General features: G+C 44.1%; 1 protein-coding gene across 5 annotated transcripts in view; it reads right to left on the bottom strand.

Moving 5' to 3' along the window:
* Positions 1–7,185: 7,185 nt before the first annotated feature.
* LOC119955070 (protein shisa-like-1) overlaps positions 7,186–27,314 on the bottom strand; it is a 226,297-nt gene continuing 206,168 nt past the window's right edge. For 4 of the 5 annotated variants that reach the window (XM_038780916.1, XM_038780919.1, XM_038780917.1 and 1 more), the window contains exon 4: positions 24,238–24,553. In XM_038780916.1, the coding sequence (XP_038636844.1) occupies positions 24,238–24,553 (316 nt within the window). Of the gene's footprint in view, positions 10,643–24,237; positions 24,554–27,314 lie in introns of those variants that run through there. The other variant, XM_038780920.1, reaches the window with a different exon arrangement.

The following is a 27,314-nucleotide window of genomic DNA, read 5'->3' as shown; positions in this document are numbered from 1 at the left end:
GGGAGGAGAGGGGGGGGGGGGGGTGGAGCCGGAGGGTGTGGGGAGGGGGCGAGCCGGAGGGTGTGGGGGGGAGAGGGGGCGAGCTGGACGCTGTGGGGGAGAGCAGGAGGGTGTGGGGGAGAGGGGGAGAGGGAGCGAGCCGGAGGGTGTGGGGGGAGAGGGGGCAAACCGGAGGGTGTGGGGGGAGAACCAAATGATCTAACTATTATTCGTATACCCTGCCTTCTTCTACCTGCTTTTCTGCATCTCAGTGAGAATTCTTTAATTTTATTTGTCGAAGGATCACCCTGCTACTTAACCCGCTCACAATCACCACAGATCCCTTGTAGTGAATGCTAAATTCAAATAGCTGTTGGGAGGGTGGAAATCTACACTGACAGATGCACCAGACATCTGTGGACAACTGTACATGAGGTGGATAGTAAAAGTCATTCGGGATAAATATAAGTCAAATTATTTGTACAGCAGAGATGGGATAAGATTTGTTTATCAAGGGACTAAACAATCTTCCGTAAACACTCAATGAGTGCCCGTCACTATTTAGGAATACAAAATACAAACTAGAAAGTTCGCGGTTGGATTCTGAGTCCATGCTGAGTTATCTAAACTGCTGGAATTTCAATGAGGGTTCAAAAGCAAATGTTTACTGCTTCACTCACGACAAATGCTATTGAGTGATTGAAGCATTTTCTGTTTTTACTATAACAATAAGAGTATTTAGTTGGCCCCACTGCCCTGGAAGAGGTCTATTTTCATTCCTCAGAAGTTTGTAAATCTTTGTAATTCTCTACCCAGAGGGCTGTGGAAGCTCCGACATTGAATATGTTTAAGATAGAGATTGATAGATGTCTGATTAACAATAACGTAAAGGGTGAAGGGGACGGGGATAGTGTGGGTAAAAGGCATTGACGTGTCCTATCAGCAATGACTGTATTGAATAGCAGAGCAGGCTCAACAGGCTAAATGGCCTACTCCTGTTCCTAAGAGTGCACAAGTCAGTGTTAGGTGGATACAGGTCAAAGCCTGGATAAAACACTCACTATCTAGGCTTGCACCTGATGAATATTAGTTTTCGTAAGATACCAAAAGACTTCTGATACTCATGGAACCATACCCCAGCATGAGTAAGCATCTTCAGGAGATGAAGGGGGACAACTGAGAAAAACAACTTTGTGCCATAGTCTTTAACTACAAACGGATGTTTAGGGCAGCACGGTGGCGCATTGGTTAGCACTGCTGCCTCACTCTATTCCTGGGGAGGAGGGAGGACGCCCTTGCCTTTCCCTCCCTGATCACCAGCGTAGAATCCCGTTCAGTTTGCGGTCAGCAGCACCACCCAAAGCTGCAGACTGGCTTTCGGAATTCTCAGAATCTCTCCAAATGGAGAAAATCAAATTCGCCATCCGAAGGTCAGGCGATGGCTTCCACAGAACGTGGGAGCCATTCACCCAACTGTTCCGGGACCTGTTCATGGCCAATGAACAGCAGAAGGATAACCAGGTAGTCAGCTAAACCTGCGAGAAAAGAAAGGCGAACCACAGGAGCAGGGGAGGGACGAAGGGGGAAAGAAGGGGGGGGTAAGGGGGAGAAGAGGAAGGAGACAGGGAACAATAGAGGAGAACCAGGGGGGTGGGGGGGGAGGCAAGTGAATGACAGCCGGAAGGAGGGCATGGGAAACGATAACAAACTTGGCATCTACAGGAGCAGAGAACAAGGAAAAGCAAGGACAAACGGCTGAAGCGGAAGTGAAGGCGAGACGCCAGCGGCAGCGAAAACCGTCCAAGAGAAGCAAGTGACAACACCAACACCAGACCCATTCGCGTATTGCCCTCTCTGTATTGGACTTAACTAATGTAATTGTTTCTCCGGCACACAAATGTATATGTACCTCCCCAGTTTCCCCCACACCCCCGTCATGTGTTAAAAATAATATTGCCAATTGTACAGGGTTGCTGCTGTTGAGCTGGTGTACAATATCCAACCAGTTATTATTTCTTTAGTTCTCTTCTATGTATATACATTTTATTTGTTCAAAAATCCAATAAAAAACATTTACAAAAAAAAAGCCCTGCTGCCTCACGGCGCTGAGGTCCCAGGTTCGATCCCGGCTCTGGGTCAGTGCCCGAGGGGAGTTTGCACATTGTCCCCGTGTTTGTGTGGGTTTCACCCCCACAACCAAAAGATGTGCAGGCTAGGTCGATTGGCCATGTTAAATTGCCCCTTAATTGTAAAAAATGAATTGGGCACTCTAAATGTATTTTATATTTAAATAATTAATCTTTATATTCTATGGTGTAGTGTTTCCAAAGGAGATGGACAGATAGAAATTCATCAGGACAAGCATCTTAATTTAAAATTTTTTTTATAGTACCCAATTTTTTTTTACAATTAAGGGACAATTTAGCATGGCCAAGCCACCTAACCTGCACATCTTTGGGTTGTGGGGGTGAGACCCACGCAGACATGAGGAGAATGTGCAAACTCCTCACGGATAGTGACCCAGGGCCGGAATTCGAACCCGGGTTCTTAGCGCCGTAGGCAGCAATGCTAACCACTGTGCCACCGTGCTGCCCCCACTATCTTACATTTTTAATACATATTCAATAACCATTCCAGTATTTTTGGACGAAATGAAGAAATAGTGACAAGTTGTTATTCAAAAGATGTCTATTCCAAGAATATATTGAATTTAAAAAATGCATAAATTATAATGTACTTCTCTTTCATTTCACTTGGTAATATTGAGGAGTAAAAATGGCCAAATGATCTTACCTGCAAATATTATGTGAAGGAAGGTATTTTGAAACTAGAAAAGGGTTTTCAATGTTGAAAGGGTTAATCCTATGAAAAGCCTAGAATAGCTGTATTGCCTCTCCCTACGTTTACTTACCTTTACTTCCTGAAAACTGAGTTTAAAATAAATCCTACCACATAATTACAGGTTGGGTTTGTTCTAAATGGGTTATTACAATACTAGTAAACATAATGAAATTATAAATCATTTAATTCCCTGTTTAATGTGGTGCACTGATTTTGTCTCGTTAATTCACATTGTTGTTGATTTAGATTCAACTGTAAACATTGTACATTATTGGAATATTTAACTTTAGGAGCTGAAAGCCTCCAGAACTGACAGCTGCGCTGCGATTTGAGCATATGAAGAAATTAAACCTAATCTTCCTTCGTCACCATTTAACCTTTAGAATGAGGATAATTAACCTCTTCTTTAAAGATCAGCCTTTTGTATTTTCTGAGTGTGTGTGTGTTTTTGAATTCTTCCACCAAGTTTAGAGTTCTTGTAATGAGGTGAATTTTGGAAAGTTTAACAGGGCTCAGCAGGTAGATTTGTGTAGCTTTAAATGGTTGGACTGCAGCTTCAAGTTCAGTAAATTGGGGTCATAGGACAAATCCCACACAGGTGAGGCTCCTGTTATTGTCAATGCACTCGATTCACTTTGAACCTCTATTGTTTTCACCTGTGACTTCACTATCACATCTGAGACTCCTTCTCATTTAACAAGTGCATAGATTTGAGCTTTTCTCAAGTAACTCGCGTGACTAATTTGACATGGGGCAGGCACAGATGAGCAGTCTCATTTGAGAATGACAGACGAGACACCGATATCTGGAAGAAATTGGATTGCTAAAAATAACTATGTCTCGACTTTGGTTAAAAAAAACATTCTCAGTGCATAGAACCTTTTCAGATTGACACTTTCTTTCCAATACGACTGCAATTTAATAGAGAAAAGGCAATGCGTCAGAAACTAAACCAGTTATGGAGCACAGTGGGCCATAGTGCTAAGATTCCTCTTGTCATTCTAACAGGCACGGGTGGGGAGAGGGAGAGAGCCAATGATAGTAGTAGCCAATTTAATTCTTCTCCCATCAGTTTTGGAATGACAGCCTCTAGTACAATTCTGTCTGCTGTAATATACTCATCTGTTAGCGGTTTAGGATCTCCCATATAATTTCATTAGCAACTTGAGTTGCATAATCCCAAGTGTAAGTCTCAAACATACATCTGGCTGAAAAATAGTTTCATAGGAAAATTGATGAACTTGTGACATAATATCCTGATGCAGTAATGGTCTCATTATATGGTACAGGTTAGGGTAGCCATTCAACCGGTTAGGGTAGCCGTTTAACCTTTCCAGAGTGTAGTAAACAAAATATCGTCTGTGATATTGAAGTATGTAAAGAACATCATCATAGACCATGAGAAATATAAGTTTGTCAGGTGTAAGAGTCTGACAGGGAAGTATATCGGAGCTCACAATGTATATTTTGCCAAAATAGAACATCATGTTTCCTAACACAAAACATGTTATTAGAGCGAGAAATCAAGAGGTAAACTACAGTTGCGGTACTAAAGTATTGAGATCCAATGGACATTTGCCTCACATCCTTATCTATTTGTTTTAACCTATGGATACTAGTGCCTCTGCCATCTCTTCCTTAGTTTCTTTGAATATTAGTTAGTGCTTTTGAAAATATGCTTCTACTGTATAGCAACAGCACCCTTTAAATTGTCTTTGGACTGCTTTGTAAATGTTTCCATCTAACTTGCTGTGTTGGGTTTTCTTAACATGGAAATATGTGGATGCTTTGTTTGGCAATAAAACTGATAACTTGTGCATGGCATTCAAAAATGATCATAATCCACGATGAATCAAAACCTCCAACTAGTGCAGAGTGGCCCATCCTCTGGTTACAGAAATGCTGCAGGAATATTGTTGGTGTAAGCAGATTGGGCTAGAAATTGGTGTTATCTGGTTTTGGACTTGTGATCTGCAGCCTTCCTATCCCATTCAGATCGGGATGGGCAATATGCAACTATGGTGCAGCCACCTTTTTTCAATGATTGTTACATTGGCTTAGGAACATAGAAACTAGGAGCAGAAGTAGGCAATTCAGCCCTTTGAGCCTGATCCGCCATTCAATCAGATCATTGCTGATTTCTTCCTGGTCTCAAATCCACCTCCCTAACTGTTCCCTATATATATCCCTTTAACCCATTTTAAAAATCAGAAATATATCTATCTCCTTCTTGAAACCATTTAATGATTCAGACTCCACTGCACCATGGGGCACCGAGTTTCACAAATTCACCACCCTCTGCGAGAAGTAGTTCCTCCTCATCTCAGATTTAAACCTACCGCCTCGCAACCTATTTTTGTGACCACTCATTCTAGATTGCTCCATAAAGGGAACATTTGGTCTAAGTTTACTTCATCAAACCCTTTTAGTATTTTATATACCTCAATCAGCTCCCCTCTCCTAAATCTGTTTGAGCAGATTCAACACTGTTTCCCTGTCCTCCATGCTGCTTGTGGCCTATGCTTGCAGAGAGCCCCAGCAGCATTGTTTATAGAATATGTGGTTCGAGTAGCTGCCTCCTCTCTTGTAGGGAGGTGCAGACTGGAACTGAAGGCTGCTTGAAAATAAACCTAGAGGAGTGTCAGAGTCACGCCTGACAGTCTCACACTGCACATCACCAACACAAACCTCCTAAAGCTGCCAGTGTCACACTGACTTCCCGCTGTCTCCACAGATCTTTAACTATCTGGCTCTCGCAGACACATGAGCCAAGCACAGTGCCACACAATCACTAACAGGCTGCCCTCGGCAGGGGCAAATAGCACACAATACCCGCGGGAGCCCAATAGTGTGGTGGTAGGGCTGTCCAGAATGATAGTAGGACAGCCCTTCTGAACAATCTCCTCACACTCATCCTGAGATGAGCCATCAAGTGGAAGCTTCACATGGTATGACCCTGAAATTCCACCTTTCCTCCCCAGCAATCCCCTTTCATCGCTCCAACTCTCCCTTTCTGCTTGTATGCTTTCAGATAGCCATACCTGCTGCCTGGACTGTCCCAGCAGAGCCAGGAGGAACACCACAACACCCATGAAGAGGTATTGCCACTCGATATGGCCGGTAGAGTGCCGGATCTGTATGCGGTAAGTCAGTGGGCAAGATGACCTTGGTGCACATTGGGGCATGCAGGCTCTCATAGCACTCCTTCAGTGAATCACTAGGATTGCTGAGGTGCTGCCCTGTGGATGTAGCAGTGGCTCTGTGGGGGGTGACCCTGTTTTTCTCCCCTCGGGATGACAGCATTCACCTTCCCACCTCTGTCACTCCACCACCTGTTGCATCAGTTGGCTCAACTATTTGACATCAGGATGGTATCCATTCAAGGCCTTCTAACATCTGCATGCACCATTCTAATACAGCAAGCAGTGCCAACTGCATAGGAAGCAACCAGTGGTACATTGCACCTCAGGATATGGTAGGCCTCTGTAGGGCTGCCTCACTGCCTTTCTAGCCCACTGAGTTTCATCTGGACCTAACCTACAGCCAACTCATTACAGGCCTGCTTACCTACAATGTTAAGGGCCTAAAATCCATAGTGTTCCATATCTTGAACAGTCATCCTTTGGAAAGCAAATAATAAATAAAAAACAGAACCTAAGTTTGGATAAATACCAAGGTATTTATATTAACTTACCTAAACCGATTTTTCACTAAGAAACATGAAGAGGAATTTTGCATGTTATAATATTCCTCACATACTTTTAAAAAACATTAAAGGTACCCAATTCTTTTTTTTCCCAATTAAGGTGCAATTTAACATGACCAATCTACCTACCCTGCACATCTTTGGGTTGTGGGGGTGAAACCCACACAGGCACGGGGAGAATGTACAAATTCCACACGGACAGTGACCCAGGGCCGGGATGGAACCCGGGTCCTCAGCACCCTGAGGCAGCAGTCTCACGCAGTTTTTAACATAAACTACTTATGTAAAAGTCTTCATACATTTATTGTGTTCAATTTAGAGTTCGCTAGATTGTAAGGACGATTGAAAGAGGACAATGAGTTTTTTCACAATTGAGGGCCAACGTCCATAGTTAGAAGAGAGTAAGAAGAAAGTAATGAAGCTGGGATAATGCAACGTGTCGGTGATTAAGTGATGCTTACTTTGGGGGGTTCAAGCCTTTACATTCGAGGGAGTAGAAATGACTGAGGAGGAGAGGAAAGGTACAGGTGTTTTAACAGTTTCAGGGTCCTGGGAATAAAAGGATTGGAACTGATGAACATGCATGTCATCACATAGAATGTCCCTGTCAGCAATTTGGACTGTTAACATATAAAATAATAGAGGGAAGAAAACAAATGAAAAGATCCTCGATTCCTTTAATGGTTAAATTGACAGGAATGAATGCAATGGGAATAGAGACAAAATTGCTTGAGGTTTACAATATCTTGTCACTTTAATGGATATATTCACTTAACGTGTGTTTATTTAAGCTGTCTATTGCACAAACAGATTGTCGGTGTACAATGTTTCTGTTTCCCATTAAAACTGTGAGTTTGACAAATGCAAACACATACACATTGAAATAAATAATCTAATTCAAGACATTTGTGTCATGGCACTGTTATGCCCCATGTTGTTACATTTTATGACATTTGTATACATCAGATACAATATAATATACTCAGACCGGTTTAACCTAATAGAACCCAGTTCTTATGCCTACCACTGTACCATTACTGAGTATCTGTACATTCATGGTCGACCGACCACAATACTTAGCGAAAGCTACACAGTGTTCTCCACAGCATGGTGTTGTATATCTGATGTGTACTGCTTAAAGCTCAGACTACTTCACAAACACTGAGCGTGACATGACAGATGTGACACACGGTCAAACCATTTCTCAACTGTTCCTGTCTGAAAAGAGTGTGCAAAGTTAATTTCAGTCTTCCCAGATAAATTCCGGAGATAACCATAGAGGATGCTGGGATGACACTCCCATGGTTAGTATTTTTCATCTCAATGCATTCTGCCATCCCCATCCCCACTTAATGGAATCATTGTATTACAGTTTGCTAACAGCTCCCTCGTACTGTTCATCATATGCAGGGGATAGTAAATGCATTAATGGTGAATGAATAACAAACAATTTATTTGATGAGGATTGCGCAGTAAAGTTAGTGCTGTGTGACACTTGATCTCAACAAACACTAACTGGTGTTGGCAGGCCTTCTTTGAATAGGAATGCACCCACTGCAATTAAAGTATAAATATGGAGGTAAGGATTAATGTGTTAAATTCTTAAAGCACATCAGTAAATTCCATTGGTCGCATCTGGAACATTATCTCCAATGGTCGATGTTATGCTGTTTTCCTGAGTTCCTGGTCCATGATAAAACAGAGGAAATGCAGATTCAGATATTGTGATTAGTAGAAATATTGCTGTTTGCTGTACCGCTGCAAAGCATTCTCTTTTTGTTTACCACTTCTCTTCTTCACCGAGTTAAAAAATAATAATTTTGGTTGGGGAAGTTTTCCATGCCTCCTCCACCACCATTTTCTACTTTTTCTGCTTATCTTCACAAATCGCACATTTTACAATTAAAAAGACACATTGTGAGTTGATCAATAGCAACCCCCCCCCCCCCCCCCCCCCCCCCCATCTCTGCCTCCTGCAGTACATTCTGTGTTCTGCCAGATCCATAATGAAATATTTTCCACTGCTTATGATCTACAAGTGGCCAATCCCTGGTGTTGGACTAGTGGGATTTTACCACATCTGGAAACCACAAAATGACTATTCCACTTTTCCTCCATTTTACATGGTGCTACATGGTTTGTCTTTGATCCCCAATAGTTGTCTATCCATGTTCTGTTATTACTTATTGAAGACCCCCAGCAAATCACATTAAGGGGAAGCAGTTTAGGTGATGGCTAATTTCTGTGCTTCATATGGTACACTTGGGGTTACAGAGCACAGGTGCAATAAATACTCTTATTCTCCTATACTAACCATGTTGCTTCCTCCACTGACCAATAGACTGATCAAACCCAGGTTTGCCTCATTCACTTTGAAGTTTATATTGGATTTAAAGGGCACTGTCATCGAGGCTTCACACTCTGTTTTGTGATTGGAACTAGATATGTCAGTCAATCCTTACTTTCTCCTTGCCTGGATGGAATATCTTATTTTTATACTTTGCTCTATCTTGCTAACTGGCCAATAAATGGTCCAAGTCAACTAGCTCAGACAGGAGCTTTTGAGTTGCAGGAAGTTCCCGGGCGACAGTCCGTGACTTTCTGATCAGTAAGAAAAAACCATGAGAGTTCCCACTATGCATACCTCTTACCTCCAGCAATACTATAGTCGTCTGAAGTGAAATACTACTGCAACATCACTTGGAGTAATAGTGATGATGTAATAAACCAGGGTCTTTAAGATTTTTGAGTTAATTCCTGCCTTAGGTTTTCATTAGAACTGCATTTGGATAAATGTATTTCTAGGGAGCTAAGAAGAAGAAGAGGCTACAAGTAAGAGGAGGCCAGGTCTGGTTGGTTTTAGGGTAGGTGCTGGAGGGCTTGAGTTATCAAGGTGGAGGAATGAGAGATCAAGACATTAGAGATCCAGAGACAGATGACAAACTGGTTGTGTGGGGTGTGGGGTGTGTGTGTGTGTGTGGGGGGGGGGGGGGGGGGGGGGGGGGTGAGTGCAACAGACAGATTATGGACTAGAAATTTGACTTGGGGACAGTGGTGCAAACCAGGCAGTATTTGAGTGACCACCTGTTATATGCAGCACATGGCATTTAATTCCACTGGCCGCAATTGGTACGGAACACCTGGCACTATTTTTAATAGGCACCTGATCCAATACTTCCCATTTCACACCACCGCCTGAGGTGAATATCTAACCTTTGATAATAATAATGATTTGCAGAAGTGATGGGCCCCTTGTTGTTTTGGATTAATATATTTGAGTGCCAAAGCAATCAAGCACATAAGGGCCAAAGTCAATATAAGAACACATTGTATAATTCACCCCTCACCTCACGGAATTCTGTAAAACGGAGTGTATTATATTTTAGTTAAACCCTCTCCCTGTCAGCTGACCCTATTCTGTAACCCTGTTTGAGAGTTAAATGGTTGTAGAAACACCTCTTCCTGTCATGTAACCTTGCCACGGTCTAACGCAGCAGCATTAGCAAGGTGATGCTACTGGGAACTGCAGTTAAGGTAAAACTCCAGGAGGATTAAAAAAAACTGCAAGATATAGATGATTAAAACAGAGATATCTCAAAATGTATTCTGAGGTGTGAGTATTTTTTGTGATACCATATAGAGTGAGAGTGAAGCAGTTTGGCAGTTACATCAGCCCAGTGTGAAAACACACCCACCTATTGTTCATTCATCACACAATCGGAAAGTCAGAAAGAAAAGAGTGTGAGTGTGCCCAGGATATAGAAATATAACTCTGCACGACCTCGAGGAACACTAATGACTAGGTAACGGTGAGTATTCTGGAGTACACACAGTTTACTGTGGTTTGGTTCTACATGAAAACTATTGCTTACACGTCACATTCAGTTTGAGTAAACACGTTTCCCAATATTGCACTTGACTACCAGACACTCGATCACATGAGCTACTAGTTCAGTCCGTTTTGGGACTATCTGTACAGTCAGGACCAAGATCAAGCACCATGTCCTCTATCAGCTACTTCACTCTACAGTTGTGTCACTGGGATGATCCTCTTGCTGTATTTCAAAGGTTCCCTCTTTTCTGGTCTTCGCTCCATATCCAGGCACTAATCTGCATCTGCAAAAGACAATTTGACATCTCAGGAAAGGGGTAAAGGAAACCGTCATTAAACTATCTAAACTGGTTGGACCAGACTTTCTTCCTGCAGGGAATCTGTAATCCATAACAGGCAGAGAGAAACCTTACTGTATCAATAACTGAATAAGTTGCTTTGGAAACTCTTAAACATGTCGATTTGTCTCCCAATCTCCATTGCTCTCCATGTTGAGTCATGCCCTGAAATGACAGGCATATGTAAATATTGCTTTGTGATCTCAGGGGCTGGTTTAGCTCACCAGGCTAAACCGCTGGCTTTTAAAGCAGACCAAGCAGGCCAGCAGCACGGTTCGATTCCCGTACCAGCCTCCCCGGACAGGCGCCGGAATGTGGCGACTAGGGGCTTTTCACAGTAACTTCATTGAAGCCTACTCGTGACAATAAGCGATTTTCATTTCATTTCAGATCAGAAATGTTTAATTATTGAAAAATACATCTTGAAACTTAATTTGCACACTAACAATGCTACTAGAGTGTAATTCCCTCCTCTGAATAATAACCAATAAATTAATGGCACTGCTGATATTGCTGGGGCATCCTTTAAGAGTGAAACAGGGATTGAGCAAGATGATAGCATGGGGAGTGTGAACTGCAGCTGTCCTGAATTTCTTGTGGTTCTTTCAGATGATCATTTGTCATAAGATGTCCACAGTGATGAAATGTCCATCGCCCAGATGAGTGTGCATGATGGACAGTTCATCAGCGAGTCTCTTCCACTGATGGAATCTTCCAACTCTTAATGTGGACAATATTATCCTAACCCTCAGCTACTCACACTGCTCTTCGTTGATGATGCTGCAAGATAATGTGCTTCCTTTGCTGGTGCAGCTGTCTGTCAGTCCATGTACAAAGCAACGGAATAAAGTTGAAACACGTGCTGTTTGGTGTTAGGGGGTTCCTAATGACATTTTTTTATTAGCACGTGAAAGGCAGGATGTTAAATAAGAGACAAAAGTTGTGTGATGTCCTGTATATCCATACATCTTGCAATTATCACCTCTATTACAGCGTAAAAGTCCTTCCTTGTAATTTAGAAATAATGAAATGTTAGATTATGCTTTTAACATAGTTTTTCAATGCTTGTTACTGTGATCTAATCCCTCTCCTCTGTAGCGTTTGGACTTTTTTTAAAATAAATTTAGATTACCCAATTATTTTTTCCAATTAAGGGGCAATTTAGTGTGGCCAATCCACCTACTCTGCACATTTTTGGGTTGTGGGGGCGAAACCCACGCAGACACGGGGAGAATGTGCAAACTCCACACAAACAGTGACCCAGAGCCAGGATTGAACCTGGGACCTCAGCACCGTGAGGCGGTAGTGCTAACCACTTGGCCACCGTGCTGCCGAGTTTGGACTTTTTAAAGCATAGGCCTAGATTTTGCCAAGGCAAAGAGCCGCTCCATTGTGGCAAAAATGGTGTATGAGCCCAGGAATCAGAACACTGCATTTCCTATTTTCGTGATGGGGGATGAGGATGGAGTCAGGCCAAGGTTAGTTTACAGAGGCTGCTGGCCATTTAACTCAGCAGCTGCCTTCACTGGAGAAGGATGTTGGTAGGCCAGGTGTGTGAAACACAAAATATACAGATTAGACAGGTCTGAACATCGTTGGTCAATTTGGATAGCCTGGGTATCCATTTGGAGAGAGGTGGGGTACCCTTTTGGATCTTGTTCTGGGACACCTTTGTAGGAGGTCAGATGCCCTTTGAGGTAGGTCAGGTGACATTTGGTGTAGGTCAGGTGCACTTTGAGGTAAGCCAGGTGACCTTGGGAATTGTTAATTGCAAGTATAAATGTGTATAAAAAGTGCATAAACTCATTACTGTCAAGCTCATTGGAACTGTCAACAGACCCGTCAAAATTAACTGTTAAAACTGGCATGCCTGTCAATCTATCAAAATATAAAAAAATCTGCCCTTTAAAGTTTTGAAAACAAATTGCTTGCTATGGGTACAGGGGCATAAGTCAATATGGAAGGTATGGGGGATGGCATTGGGTTGGGTACTGGAGCATAATTTGACATGGAGGATATGGGGAATAGGTGAAGGGCATGCAGTGGCATGAATGTGGCATGGGTTGAGGGCTGGAGGGATATACTTTGTTTTATATTTTTTTCAATCTTGAGCACAGTTCAGGTGCACAGCCAGCTTGCTTCCGCACACAGCAGCCCCCACACTTGTTCCAGCAGAGTCAGGTCTTCTCGGTCAGCTCGCCTCCACAACCCAGCAGCCTCAACACACGACTTCTAATCCAGCTCATCCCCTGGAATGGAAATATACAACTTCTGGGCCTCTTTTTCCTGAGTTGGATTGACTGCGCTGGGAAATGTCCCAAAGCTACACACCTTCTTCTTCGGCAGTCACTCAGGGCCGAGGTTGCTTCCACCCGGCGGAGGTGAGTTCTGCGGTGGCTGAATAGTCTAATCCTGGATCCGCTGACTCTGCCACAGGTTTGGTGATGGTGTTTGATGAGGTGGGTGGGTGAGACTCTCTGTATCCTGCCCTCTCTTTCTGCTGTTTGAACTTGGCCTCTGCGTGCTCCACTCTGTATGCTCGAATTGATTGGTGCCTTTGCAGATGCTTCGTCTCCAGTTTGCGTGTTCTAAGGCAAGCGATTCCCACATATCAATGGGATATCAATGTTGCATTTATTTAGGGAGGCTTTGAGAGTGTCCTTGCAGCCTTTCCTCGGACCTCCCTGTGATCGCTTGACATTGTGGAACTCAGAATGGAGCACTTGTTTCTGGAGTCTTTTGTCGGGCATGCAGGCAATATGGCCTGCCCACCGCAGCTGGTCAAGTGTGACCAGTGCCTCGATATTGCGGATATTGGCATGGGAGAGGGTGCTTGTGTTGAAGGCTGTGTCTTGGTTGAGGAGGTCCTCGAAGTGCTCTTGCCTCTCTTTGATGAGTTGCCTCCATTTTGGCTCGCAGTGGGGTGAGTCCCTGGGTACTCGGACCGTAGATAATTTTAATTACGCTGAAGAAGCTGCGCACATTGTGGTTATCTGAGTTGCTGAGTCTTCTGTGCTCTTTCCATCCACCATCTATTCTTTAGGTCACAAGTTCTTTGTGGAACTGTGGCCTTCAGAGGCTTGTTTTCTCTCACTCGAGTTTTGGTGGAGCTACCATCAACTTTAGAACTATCTATTATTCAACATGAAAAGGCAGAGAGTGAAACATTAGGTGAGGGGTAGTTCAAACAATCAGTATGTAACTGAATGTTGCATCCTGCAGATTAATGGTGTCATAATAAAAGGTAATAGAGCCCTCAGCTCTGCAAAGCATCATTTTGAAAGCAGATTTTTCCTGTACTGCCGCAATATACAAAAATACCGGTTGATACCATTGATGCATTCCCCTACCTGCTGTTTCTTGTGCACCATAAGATTCAATAGGTTGATACTTGAATGAATCTTCCCCAACTATCAGAGATGTGCATGCAACTGCTCTGTGTTAGCACCTAAAGATCTTCTTGATGAAATGCATGGCTGACTCTGCAGCAACAAGTATATACAAGCCTTCACCCAGTCAGTCACTCACGCCATACAAACTAACTCTTACACATTGACACAAACACACTCTCCCACATACACACACACGCTTTGCTGCACACAAAGCTTCTCTGACTTACAAAGTCTCTTACACAAATTCCCATCCTCACACCTATGCTCCCTCATGAGCTTGCAAACTCTCATCTAGTTTTCCACATTTGTTTCAGCGTATCTTCACACATACTTTTTTCCCTCTTGGGGATCAGTGAGGGATGTGATGGAAGGATTCCCAAGCTGATTATCAGCCCGTTGAACTGCGTTATGAACACTCCCTCCATGGCCAACATGAACCCAGAGCTTAAGGTCCAGAGGTAGGGAAACTACCATTGTGCCACAAGACCTCCTTAGTCTGCCACTCAAGTGCAAATTCATTCTCTCACACGGAATGCCTTTCTTGGACACACAAACCTCCTCTCTGTCAGTCACTCTCCCACAACCTGCTGTCCTTCACATGCTAAGTCATCCTCACACTGACACACACGCCCACACATTAACAGGAATGATACGTTGAAAAAACATGGAAGTTCTTTGAGAGTTGTAATTCTGGGTCCCTCTTGCATCTGGGAACGGTACCACAGTGGTTATCACTGTTGCTTCACAGCTCCAGAGTCCCAGGTTTGATTCCCGGCTTGGGTCACTGGGAGTCTGCACGCTCTCCCCGTGTCTGCATGAGTTTCCTCTGGGTGCTCCGGTTTCCTCCCACAGTCCAGATGTGCAGGTTAGGTGGATTAGCCATGGTAAATTGCTCTTAGAGTCCGAAAAAAAGGTTAGGTGGCGTAACAATCATAGAATTTACAGTGCAGAAGGAGGCCATTCGGCCCATCGAGTCTGCACTGGCACTTGGAAAGAGCACCCTACCCAAGCCCACACCTCCACCCTATCCCCGCAACCCCACCCCACCTTTTCTTGGACAGTAAGGGAAATCCACCTAACCTGCACATCTTTGGACTGTGGGAGGAAACCGGAGCACCCGGAGGAAACCCATGCACACACAGGGAGAATGTGCAGATTCTGCACAGACAGTTACCCAAGCCGGGAATCGAACCTAGGACCCTGGAGCTGTGAAGCAATTGTGCTAACCAGTATGCTAATGTGCTCCACGGGGATAGGGTGGAGATGTGGGCTTAGGTAGGGTGCTCTTTCCAAGGGCCAGTAGTAGACTTGCTGGGCCGAATGATCTATTTCTGCACTGTAAATTCAATGATATCATCTGGTAACTCTTTAAATAAAATGTCAGAAGTTACAAGCAACTATCCTGTCTAACAATATCACAGTCACCATGTTATCTTGGTGTTCCATGATTAGTATCCAGGCCATAATAATGTTTGGGCACAATGCAGTCTGATGCAGTCTGGGGCCTCACGGTAGCATGGTGGTTAGCATCAATGCTTCACAGCTCCAGGGTCCCAGATTCGATTCCCGGCTGGGTCACTGTCTGTGTGGAGTCTGCACGTCCTCCCTGTGTGTGCGTGAGTTTCCTCCGGGTGCTCTGGTTTCCTCCCACAGTCCAAAGATGTGCGGGTTAGGTGGATTGGCCATGCTAAATTGCCCGTAGTGTAAGGTTAATGGGGGGATTGTTGGGTTACGGGTATACGGGTTACATGGGTTTAAAGTAGGGTGATCATTGTTCGGCACAACATTGAGGGCCGAAGGGCCTGTTCTGTGCTGTACTGTTCTATGTTCTATATGAATGTAGGACTGGACTGATTGATTAATTGATTTGTTTATTGTCACGTGTTCTGAGGTACAGTGAAAAGTATTTTTCTGCGAGCAGCTCAACAGATGTGGCAAGGAGCAGCAGAAATAAGGAGCTGAATTGGAACATCACGGGTGGGATTCTCTGATCCTAAAGCTAAGTGTTGACGTCATCGTAAACGGCGTTGCGTTTCTCGAAGGCATCAACATGGCCTCAGGAGCAGCAATTCTGACCCCAACAGGAGGCCAGCACGGCACTGGAGCGACCCACGCTGCTCCAGCTGCCGATGCCAGCATCAGATGGGCGCCGCGGGTCTGTGCATGCGCAGTGGGACCGGCGCGATTGCTGCGCATGCGCGATGGCTCCTTTCTTCGTGCCGGCCCCGACGCAATATGGCGTAGGGCTACAGGGGCTGGCGCGGAACAAAAGAGGCCCCCAGCCTGAGAGGCCGGCCCGCCGATCGGTAGGCCTGGCGGGCCAGGCCAATCGGAGGCCCCCCCAACCCTGGGGTCAGACCCCCCCCTCTCCCCCCAACAGGTTGCCCCCGGATTCATTTGTGCCAAGAATCGTCGGACTGGCGTCGGGGCGACGTCGCGCGATTCGCGCCCGTCCCGGTGATTCTCCGGCCCTGCCTAGGCTGAGAGAATCCCTCCCCACATCTCACATGGTGACTTCGTTGCAGTTTACCCATGTGCATATGCATTAAATTACATCTACATTACAGTAAAGTATCTAATAGTGGCAAAACATTTTACACTTACCTTTCAGAATGTTTCCACTCTTCAGCAGGCTGCCCCAGTGGTCACAAACACTCCAAGGAAGGGTGTTTTATTAAGGGCTTTGTAAACATACACCAGCTACATGCAACTAGTGTGTGGGAGGAATTACCACTTTCCTGTGGCCCTCACAAAGGGGACTTTGACCTCAGTTGGTGTGAGTGTGCGTTTTGTACCCAAGTCCTTCCCGACCCATGAAAAAAGTTTACACGGAAATGGTATGGGGGTCAGGAAGGAAGAAAACAAAACTTCCGTGACCCGATTCACACCTCCATTAGGAGAAGGGAATCTAGCCCTTTTACTCTTGTTGCTTGCAGACAAATTGTACAAATTAAAGACAGATTGTATGTCAAGCCAGGCTGCATTTATACCCACCGTTTATGGATCTGTATGCTTCATTCTTAAATTAAATTTTACTCCTTATGTTCTACAGTGGTAAACTTTTTTATACAACAGTAAAGCACCAATTACTGCACTCGAGGTTTACTCTGAGTTTTATGAATGTCATAAAAGTTTTTTTAAATTGCAACTTAAATGTTATTGGTTTGCATAATTTATAGTTTTCTAATTAAAAGTTTACGCTGATGTGTCAAGGGAAGGAAATGTGCCAACCAGAGAGTGAGATTTTCCCCTTTGGCTCTCTCACATTCACTTCTTTGTCTTTTTGTGAAGGTGACATATCTAACTACAGGAGCGTGAACTGCAAATTCCTTTACGTGATGAATATTTGTACTTGTTTACTGGCAGTATATGTGGATAATTGAAAGCAGGTTATTTAAGTTGTCTGCTTTCATTAAAATATGCAAATTCTGCTTGATTTAATCCAAAAGGGAACAGGGTGAATTGGCTGTAAAATCCTTCTTTAATTGTGTCTCCTTTGGGCTGTGTTGCACAGAACTTCTGTGATATATGCACTTTTCGAGAAAGGTGGATACAGAGAGCGAGTAGAAAGGGAAGGAGCCTTTGTCATGTTAGCTTTGTTCTATCTGAACAATGCCAGATTGTCTGCACTAAGTAAATAACATTTAATGAAGGGGTGCATCCATGATTGATGCTAAATCTATTTTGAAAGAAAATATTCTTAAAAACAATACTTGGCAGTAAATGAATTCTGAAGGGACCGTTCCCTCTGCAACTCCTGGGTTTACTCCTCAATCACCCTTGACACTTCCTCCATATCCTAAAGTACCTTCCTTTGGAGGCAAAAGAGATGAAACACCTGCCCTTTCTTTTATCTCCTTCCTTCTCACGAACTAAGGCCCCGAACACTCCTTCCACGTGAAAACGATTTACTTATGTCTTTCAATTCAGTATGTTGCATTTGATCTCCTCTACACTGGGGAGACCAATCATAAACTGGGTTACCACTTTGCAGAACACCTCCATTCAGGCCGCAAATATAACTCTGAGCTTCTGGTCAGCTATTATTTTAGTTCTTCTTCTACAGTGTTCCAATGAAGATCATGTAAATTCAAGGTACAGCACCTCATGTTTTGACAGGATACTTTACAGCCGTATGGACTCAGCATTGAGTTCCACAATGCTAGCTCACAACCTCTGGCCCAATCTTGTCTTGTGTTTCTTTGTTGGCTTTCTTTTCTCTTGTTGCTCTCTTATTTCCTTTGAATTGTGTTCAGTGAGTAGCCATCCTGCCATTCACGCCTCCTCTAGGCACATCTTTTGTTTCTTCACCTGTCCATTACATTGATCTCTTTGACCTTGCACCATGAAATCATTTTTCATTTAATCTTTCCTGCCTATCCTCTGTTCGGAGAAAATCAAGTTCGCCTTGAGAGGGTCACTGTTAGGGTTCGCCCGGAGGTGGCAACCGTTCGTCGACTTCTTCGCGGAAAATTAATCCTCAGCAGAAGGGTGGGGGGGTTAGTTTAGCTTAGAGTAGGGGGTTAATAAAGGTGGGGCCTGTAAGGAAGGGAGACGGCTTTTGCACTATGTTTATAGTTTCATGTACATTGTTTATTGTGTTGTTGTTATAATACCAAAAAATACCTCAATAAAATGTTTATTAAAAAAAAATCTTTCCTGTCCATCACCCTAAAATAAAAGCAAAATACTGTGGATGCTGGATTTCTGAAATTTAAAAAAAACAGAGAATGTTGGGACAACCAACAGGTTGAGCAGATTTCTGGATAGAGAAAAACAAAGTTAATGTTTTGAGTCATGTGACTCTCAGAGTTAACATTCCAAGTTTGTATGGTCATATCTGTGTCTCTCCGCAGATGCTGCTGCAGACCTGTGGAGTTTTCCAACATTTTCTTTTTTTTTTAAATTCTGAGTACCCAATTATTTTCTTTCAATTATGGGGCAATTTAGCGTGGCGAATCCACCTAGCCTGCATATCTTTTTGGATTGTGGGGGTGAGACCCATGCAAACACGGGGAGAATGTGCAAAGTCCTTACGGACAGTGACCCAGGGCCGGGATCGAACCTGGGACCTCAGCGCCGTGAGGCACCAGTGCTAACCGCTGCACCACCATGCTGTCCTTTCCAACATTTTCTGACCTTCCCTTTTGTTTCTCTTTACCCAGTTCTGACGAAAGATCATTGACCTGAAACATTAACCCCATTTTTCTCTCCACACATGCTGCCAGACCTGCTGAATATTTCCAGCATTTTATGCTTTTATATCAGATTTCCAGCATACACAATACTTTGCTTCTGTATTACTGTTTAATTCTCTGCCATCCCTCTTCTTGGAATGTCCACCTTTAAGCTCTGTTCTTCTCTCTGACGGGATTTTGATTTGTCTCTTTTACCTTGTTTTCATTCATTCCCTCCCGATCGCCCTCTCATTCCTGTTATCTGGCATGCCTTCTTCGCTCATTGGGTCTTCCAACGCTCTAGATCCTTCTCACTTATCATTTCCCCCTGGTGTCATCATCCCTGCTTCAAATCTCAGCCCTTGCTTTGTATTCACAGTGCCATCTGACCATCCCCCCCCCCCCCCCCCCCCCCCCCCCCCCCCCATCTCTGACTCTGGACAATCTGTCCTTAGCAAAGGCCTTCGCTTCATTCCCGCACATCAATGCACTTTGAGTTTGGCAGGATACTGAGCTCTTCTTCCATTGCCTTCATCTTTGCACAGCCTTTGGCCAGGCGTCGCCCATCCACTCAGCAGCCCCTCCCACTTGTTTCCAGTATTCTCCTTCCACCTGGGCCCCTCCCTCTAGTATGTTATCCTGTCAAGATCCTTTCATTGAAAATTTTCAGCTCAAAATTCTTGAGTTCCGGTTCTCTTCTCTCCTCACTGTAACTTGCTGCACTCTATTCTCTTAGGCCCAACCTTAACATTGTTATCAAACCTATTGGTGCAGGTGCCACTCTGTTGTGCGGGCCTCTATTTAGCAGAGACCGGACATCAACTTTCTCACTCTTCCTCACACCTCCCCTTGGATCTTGGCCCCCAGCACCCAACATCACATAATTGTTTCTATAATGGCCTCATCACCCCTGGATCCCACGCCCCCCCCCCCCCCCCCCTCCCCCCACACAGCCTCCAAACTCTTCCCTCAACAAACGACCTGTTCTACCTCCTTTCCAAAATCCATCGAGTTGTCCTGGTTGACCCATCGCATCAGCCTGTTCCTTCCCCTCTGAACTAATTTCTGCCTTACTTATTTCTTTTTTCTCCCTTTGCCCAGTCTCTTCCCGCCTACATCCTTGATTCTTCTGCTGTCCTCAAGTTTATTTTAACATTAGTTAAAAGTTTCCTGACATTAGCCATCTCCTCTTCACCGTGGATGCCCAATCACTATATTTTGCACACTTCATGATTCATAGCTATGTCTGCCCTTTTGTGGGCTATGTGGAGCATAGTCCGACTCGGGCCACAGAACCAGCAATGAGATAAATAGCTGAATAATCTGTGGGTGATGTTGCTTGAGTGACGAGTGTTGCCTAGGACAATGCTCTTTGTCAAATGCTGTCATGAATCTTTTGCAGAACAGCATTAAATAAGACCTTTGAACCTGTTCTGCCATTAAGGTTGAACTTCTTCATCAATTCCACTGTTTTGCTCTAACTCCATATATCTGAATGCGAAAATGTCTATCAATCTCACTTATTGACTGTGCATCCACAGTCTTCTCGGTAGAGGTTTCCAAAAATTCCTAACTACCTGAGTGAAAGCATTCCTTCATTCCTAAATGGCTGATCCCTCATCCTGGTACTAGTAGCTGCCAGTTTAGACACTCCAGCCAGGGAAAACAGTCTCTCTGTATCCATCCTGACTAGCCCTGGAAGAAACTTCTACATTTCAGTGGTATCATCTCTCATTCTTCTGAACACGACAGATTTACTGATTCAATAGTTGACACTGTTACTTCATGGTGACGGGTTCAATTCCCAGCTTAGGTCGTTGTTTGTGCGGCGACTGAGACTTCTCCCCATGTCTGCGTGTGCTTCCTCTGGGTGCTCTGGTTTCCTCCCACAATGTCCTGAAGGACATGCTTGTTAGGTGAATTGGACATTCTGAATTCTCCCTCAGTGTAACCGAACAGGCAGCGAAATGTGGCGACGCGAGGATTTTCACATTAACTTCATTGCAGTGTTAATATAAGCCTACTTGTGACACTAATAAAGACTATTATGATTATTATATAAGCCCAATCCTCAGAGGATCCTATTAGTCTCCTCATGGGAAAACATCTAAGGCAAATGTGTTCTTCCTTAGGTAAGGGAGACAAAACTGGACTCAGTACTCTATGTGTGGTCCAACCAAGTCCCATATAACTACTTCTTTACACCTATATCCCAACCTTCATGCAATAACGAGTAAAATACATTCAAAGGCAGACATTGTCTCAATATGGGTGTGATAACAGAGGCAGGGGAAGTGGGGTGGGGTGCATAATTTCACATTCTCACACTGCTAGCTGGAATGTTGATTTCCCAGCACCTCCTCCCGACCAGGCCATTTTGCTGGAGGTCAGATCAGGGGGTGGAATGCCTAGAAGCAGCATCTCTGTGGCAGAGCTTGAGGGGCAGCACCCCTGGTTTATTTTGCTTACTCCCCTATGACCCCCCCTCCCCCACCACACCCCCACCTGCCTCATAGGCTGCCATGCGGAGGAGTTTCCCTTCCACAATGGTAGCCCCATATTGAGCTTCCAGCCGTGAGAGCCTTCCAACGATGGAGAGTGCACCCTCTGGCGACTAATGGATTTTGCTTAAATTGGCCAATGCCAGTCTACTGCACCTGACACAGTGTAGGGACAGGACCTGTCTTAGATTCCCAACGTCTGATCATGAGGAAAAAGGGAAAACCTTGCCCAGGGTCTCAGTTTAATGATTCATATGTGTAGTGACCTCGGCCAGGCCTTTGAGATTGGCCAATTAGAATATGAGTTCCCTGATTAGTGGCTCAATCGGGGAACCTCTTTCTCTGTATATAACAGGGTGTCAGATCCTCTGCACTCCCAGTGTAGACGTCAAGCTGAATGCACCTGGTTGTTCAGCTGTTGGTTTTGTAAATAAAAGGAATTCTGGTGAAGGGAATTCTGCCTCCGTGAACTTATTAGGTGTGAAAGTTGACACCTCAGAAAATGCAACATTTGGACAGTTCCATAATATTAACTGAAGCTATGTGCTCAAATATCTGGAAACATTCTGACTCAGAGGAGAGAGTGGAACTACTGAGCCAAGACTGACATCTGTACGACTGGCATGCTAGAGGAATGAGCGTTGCTAGTCCATCCAAAATTCCAGTTAGCTGGGAATTACATTTACCGATGGAATACAGTGGAAGACTTGTAGCATGAACTTTCAGAGAGAAAACTGTTCACAGAATTCCAAATGTGGTTTAACTAGTTCCTTGTACAGTTTTAGCAAGACTTCCCTATTTTTATATTCCATTCCCTTTGAAATAAAGGCAAACATTTCATTTTGCCTTTCCTGTTACCTGCTGAACTTGCACGCTATCTTTTTGTAATTGATGCACAAGGACCCACAAATTCCTCTTTGCTGCAGTTTTCTGCTGCCCTTCTCAATGTAAATAACGTTCAGCTCCTTTATTCTTCCCATTGAAGTGCATAACTTCAAATTTTTGTTCACTCACCTAATCTGTCTATATCCCTCTGTAGACTCTTTATGACATCCTCACCACGTGCCTTCCCACCTATTTCTGTGTCATCCGCAAACTTGGCGATAGTATATTCTCTTCCCTCATCCAAGTCATTAAAATCTATTGTAAATAATTGTGGCCCCAGGTTGCCATCCCAAAAATGTCCTTCTTATCCAAACTCTCTGTCTTTGATTAGTTAGCCAATCCTCTATCTATACTAATATACTTCCCAATCACCATGGGCTCTTACCTTTTTAAGCAGCCTTTGTGCAGTATCTTATTGAAACAGTTTTGGAAGTCCAAGTACATTACATCTACTGGTTCCTCTTTATCTATCCTACTCATTACCACGTCAAATTCTAATAAATTTATTCGGCATGAAGCCACGCTGACTCTGCTTAATTATATGATGAATTTCTAAATGCTCTGCTATTACATCCTTAATAATGCCAACATTTTCCCAACGATAAATGTTAAGCTAACTGGCCTGTTTTTTGTCTGCGTCCCTTTTTGAATAAGTCATAGAATCCCTACAGTGCAGAAGGAGGCCATTCGGCCCATCGAGTCTGTACCAATCCAATCCGCCCTAGACACATAATCCCGTAACCTAACCTGCACACTGTGGACACTAAGGGGCAATTTAGCATGGCCAGTCCTGCAGATCTTTGGACTGTGATAGAAAACCAGAGGAGCCGGAGGAAACACATGCAGACACAGGAAGAATATACAAACATCACAGTCACCCAAGACTGGAATTGAACCCGGGTCCCTGGCACTGTGAGGCAGCAGTGCTTACCACTGTGCCACCACATCGACGAAGGGACATTGGCAGTTTTCCAATCCACTTGGACTTTTCCAGAATTTATGGATTCTTGGAAGATTATTACCAATATATCCACTATCTCTGTAGCTACTTCCTTTAAAATACTGGGATGCAACCGATCAGTTCCAGGGAACCTATTGGCCTTTAGCCCCATTAATTTCCATCGTACTTTTTATCACAAAGACTAATGAAAAGTATTTGTTTAACTCTTCTGCCATTACCTGGTTCCCATTACTATTTCCCCAATCTCATTCTCTAAACGGCCTACATTCTCCCCAACCCCTGTGTTTAGCTGGTTAACAAACCTGCATACAATATTGTGTTTGTTTTAAAGTTGCGGCCACTAAAAAATATTAGATGCGTCATCCGTTTATTATACTGTTTGGTCAATGGATGTATTGGAGGTCATTTCCATCTGCATTTAGATTGGGAGATCGGATGTATATTTGTCCATTTCTTTTCAAATAGTTCTGTGTAGGAAGTCAGTAAAGAGGGTGAGGCTTGTGAAGCGAAGGATTGCAGCACATCATTTTCACAGTTCCTTAAGAATTTCTAATACAGCATTGAGATTAGACAGGGGTCTGGGGCGTGGGGGGAGTCAAAAGTAAAACACGACAACTGTATTTACTCACCATGCAGTTGAACTTTGAAAAGACATCAAGGATGGACTCTGAGCATCTGCCTTCAGTGTCTGCATAACCTGTGATGACTGGGCCAGAGCCTGGGGCTGGGCTGGGGCCTGGGCTTGGGCCTGAGCCTGTCCCTGAGTAGAGCTGTTCAATTGGCCCTCATCCTGCTTCATCCAGCTACCTCGGATTCCCCACTTAGACAAGTAAAATTGACAGATCTCATAGTTCATGGCGGAGTAGTAGACAAGGTCCAGTACAAGCAGGATTAGGACAAAAAACCCATAAATCCATACTCCAATCAGTGCACTGTAGTTACTGAAACAAAAATACAGTCATATGAGGGTGATGGCAGTAATGAAGTTTAATATGCAGTGAACAGCACAAGAAATATTAACGGTATGACATTAAATACTGATAAATGCTAGAAAATTCTTTGCCACGACACTTCTACTTATTTTGACAAATTTTAGCATAAATACTGTTATAAGAAAACACCATTTCATAGCAGGAGGTAAAACAGACTGTGTACCAATTGCGCTATTGAAAATTGACAGTTAATATGTGAAGATGACAGTAACAAAACTTCCAATGTGGCGGCAACGCAGATTTTTAGTGCTGAAGTTATTTTTTTTAAATGTACTAACTTTCTTCAATTTATGCAAAAGAAAAATAGAAACAGTAAACATGGTAAAAGGGAACAAGCTAATTTACATAACCCTCCCCTAAAAGAGGAAAAAGAACCCTCCCCAACAATTAACCGAGTTTCCCCCCCCCCCCCCCCCCCCCCCCCCCCCCAGTCCCCAACATTCCCCATGGCATTAACAACCGCCTCCCCAGCAACCAACAGTGATCAATTCTTTGAAATAGACGCTAAACGGTCACCAGCTCCAGTAGAACCTACCAATTGCCTCCCCTCACGGTATATTTGACCTACTCCAGCAACTCCATTACGTCACCTAGCCGGGTCGAGGCACTTTGCGGAGTTGCCAAATTCCATCCCAACAGGACTTGAAGTTAAGACAACTGCCCCCGCACCTGCAGCTCCGGCAATTCTACCACCCCGAATATGGCTACTAAGGCACAGGATTCCAACGTGATGTTCAGGATCACTGATATGGTTTTGAAAAAGAAGACTCAGAAACCCACAAGCTTGGAACAACACCAAAACATGTGTGTGTGGTTAGCTGGCTTCCTCGCACAGCGCACCTGCCCTCAACCCCCACAAAGGAACGACTCATTCTAGTTCTGGTCAGGTGCTCCCTGAATACCTTAAGCTGAATCAAGTTCAGACTCTTGCACAAAGAAATGGCATTCACCCTGCAAAGTGTTTCACTCCATACCTCCTCCTCCAATACGGATCCCAGCTTGTCCTCCCACTTGGCTTTCACCCCCTCCACTGAGAGACTGAGTTCTCAGCCAGAATCCACCCATATATACAGGACAGACTACACTCTTCTGACCGCGCACACAAAAGGATCCTCTCCAGCAAGGAAAATGGTGGCGCCAATGGGAATGCTAACAAAATTTTGTACCTAAAGGTGCCGAAATGAATCGGAGACCAAGAGCCCAAACCTCCCTTTCAATTACTTCAGGAATAGATCACATAATCTCTACTGCACCTTCCGCCTCCACACCCCAAATGTTAGCACAAATAAGAGCCAGCCTATATGTGGGCCCCAGTTTAAAATGCTGATGGAGTTGCCTCCATATTTTTAAAGTGGAGACAACCATCGGCTTTGATGAGTACGTTGCGAGTGCGAATGGAAGAGAAGCCATCAACAGTCCACCCAAACTGGACGACCCAGACTCCATCTGCACCAGATAGTTTCTAGGTCCCAACACCATCCCAACACCTTCTCTGCATTGGCTTCCCAGTTATAAAATATGAAATTTGGCAACATGAGACCCCCCAACTGTCGATCCACCTGCAGAACAATTTTCCGAATCCTCGGAGATTTACCCGCCTATATAAAGGTCGATATTAAATGTTCCAACTTCCCAAAAAATGATTTGGGAAGTAGGACTGGAAGACACCGAAATAGAAGCAGAAATCTTGGCAAAATGTTAATTAACTGGACCCTACCTGCCAGGCAGGAACAAAGGAAGGTTGTCCCACCATTGTTTTTTTTTAATTTAGTGAACCCAATGATCTTTTTCCAATTGAGGGGAAATTTAGTGTGGCCAATCCACCTACACTGTAAATGTTTGGGTTGCGGGGGTGAAACCCACGCAGACACGGGAAGAATGTGCAAACTCCACACAGACAGTGACCCGGGGCTCGAACCGGGGTCCTTGATGCTAACCACTGCGACACCATACCGCCCCTGTCCCACCTCTGTAAGGTGCCCATCACTTGTGTCATGTGAATGTGGCTTTAAGAAATGGTTAGCTGCTCATGTTACAGCAGTGATGTCAGAGTGTGGGTGGAGCTGAGCTCTGGTATTGCTTTTTAGTTTCACTTTGAGAAAAGCTTGGGTGTGTCTGTCTTTTTGGTTTCGTTTTTCAGTGTGTTGCAGCTGAAGCCAGCCAAAGCAGCTGTATTATTGATCTCCCTGCCATGAAGGACTATCTCTTGACCATTGGGTGAATTCAGAAATTTAAATGTTTTCAGTATTGAATATAAATCCTGATGTGCTTCTGTTAAAAGGTTGTGAAGTCTTTTGGGTGTAAAAGGACGGCATACAGATTGCTTAGTGTTGTATTCTTTGGGGGTTATCTTTGAATTAATGGTTGCTAAGATATCTGCTGTTTGTTTTAAAAACGTTAACTTGAGTTCATAGAATAAACATTGTTTTGTTTTTAAAAGTACTTTTCCATTTCTGCTGTACCACACCTGCAGAGTGGGCCGTGTGCTCCCCATACCCCAATCTATTAAAAGTTGTGGGTCAGGTGAACTCCATGATGCACTTTGGGGTTCTCTAAACCCTGACCCATAACAATTGGGGGCTCGAGGGGGATAAAAGTCTAGCTATTGGATTGGCTTAGTGAACTTAAAGACAGTGAGGGATGAGCATATTGTGGTTGCTTTTCAGGTGTGGTATTTTAAGTAGGGTGTGTTGTGGACAATGGCTCTTTC

Source organism: Scyliorhinus canicula, chromosome 20, assembly GCF_902713615.1.
Source record: "Scyliorhinus canicula chromosome 20, sScyCan1.1, whole genome shotgun sequence".
Classification (NCBI taxonomy): domain Eukaryota; kingdom Metazoa; phylum Chordata; class Chondrichthyes; order Carcharhiniformes; family Scyliorhinidae; genus Scyliorhinus; species Scyliorhinus canicula.
The sequence above is the reverse complement of the archived record's forward strand: the minus strand, read 5'-3'. Positions and strand labels throughout refer to the sequence as shown.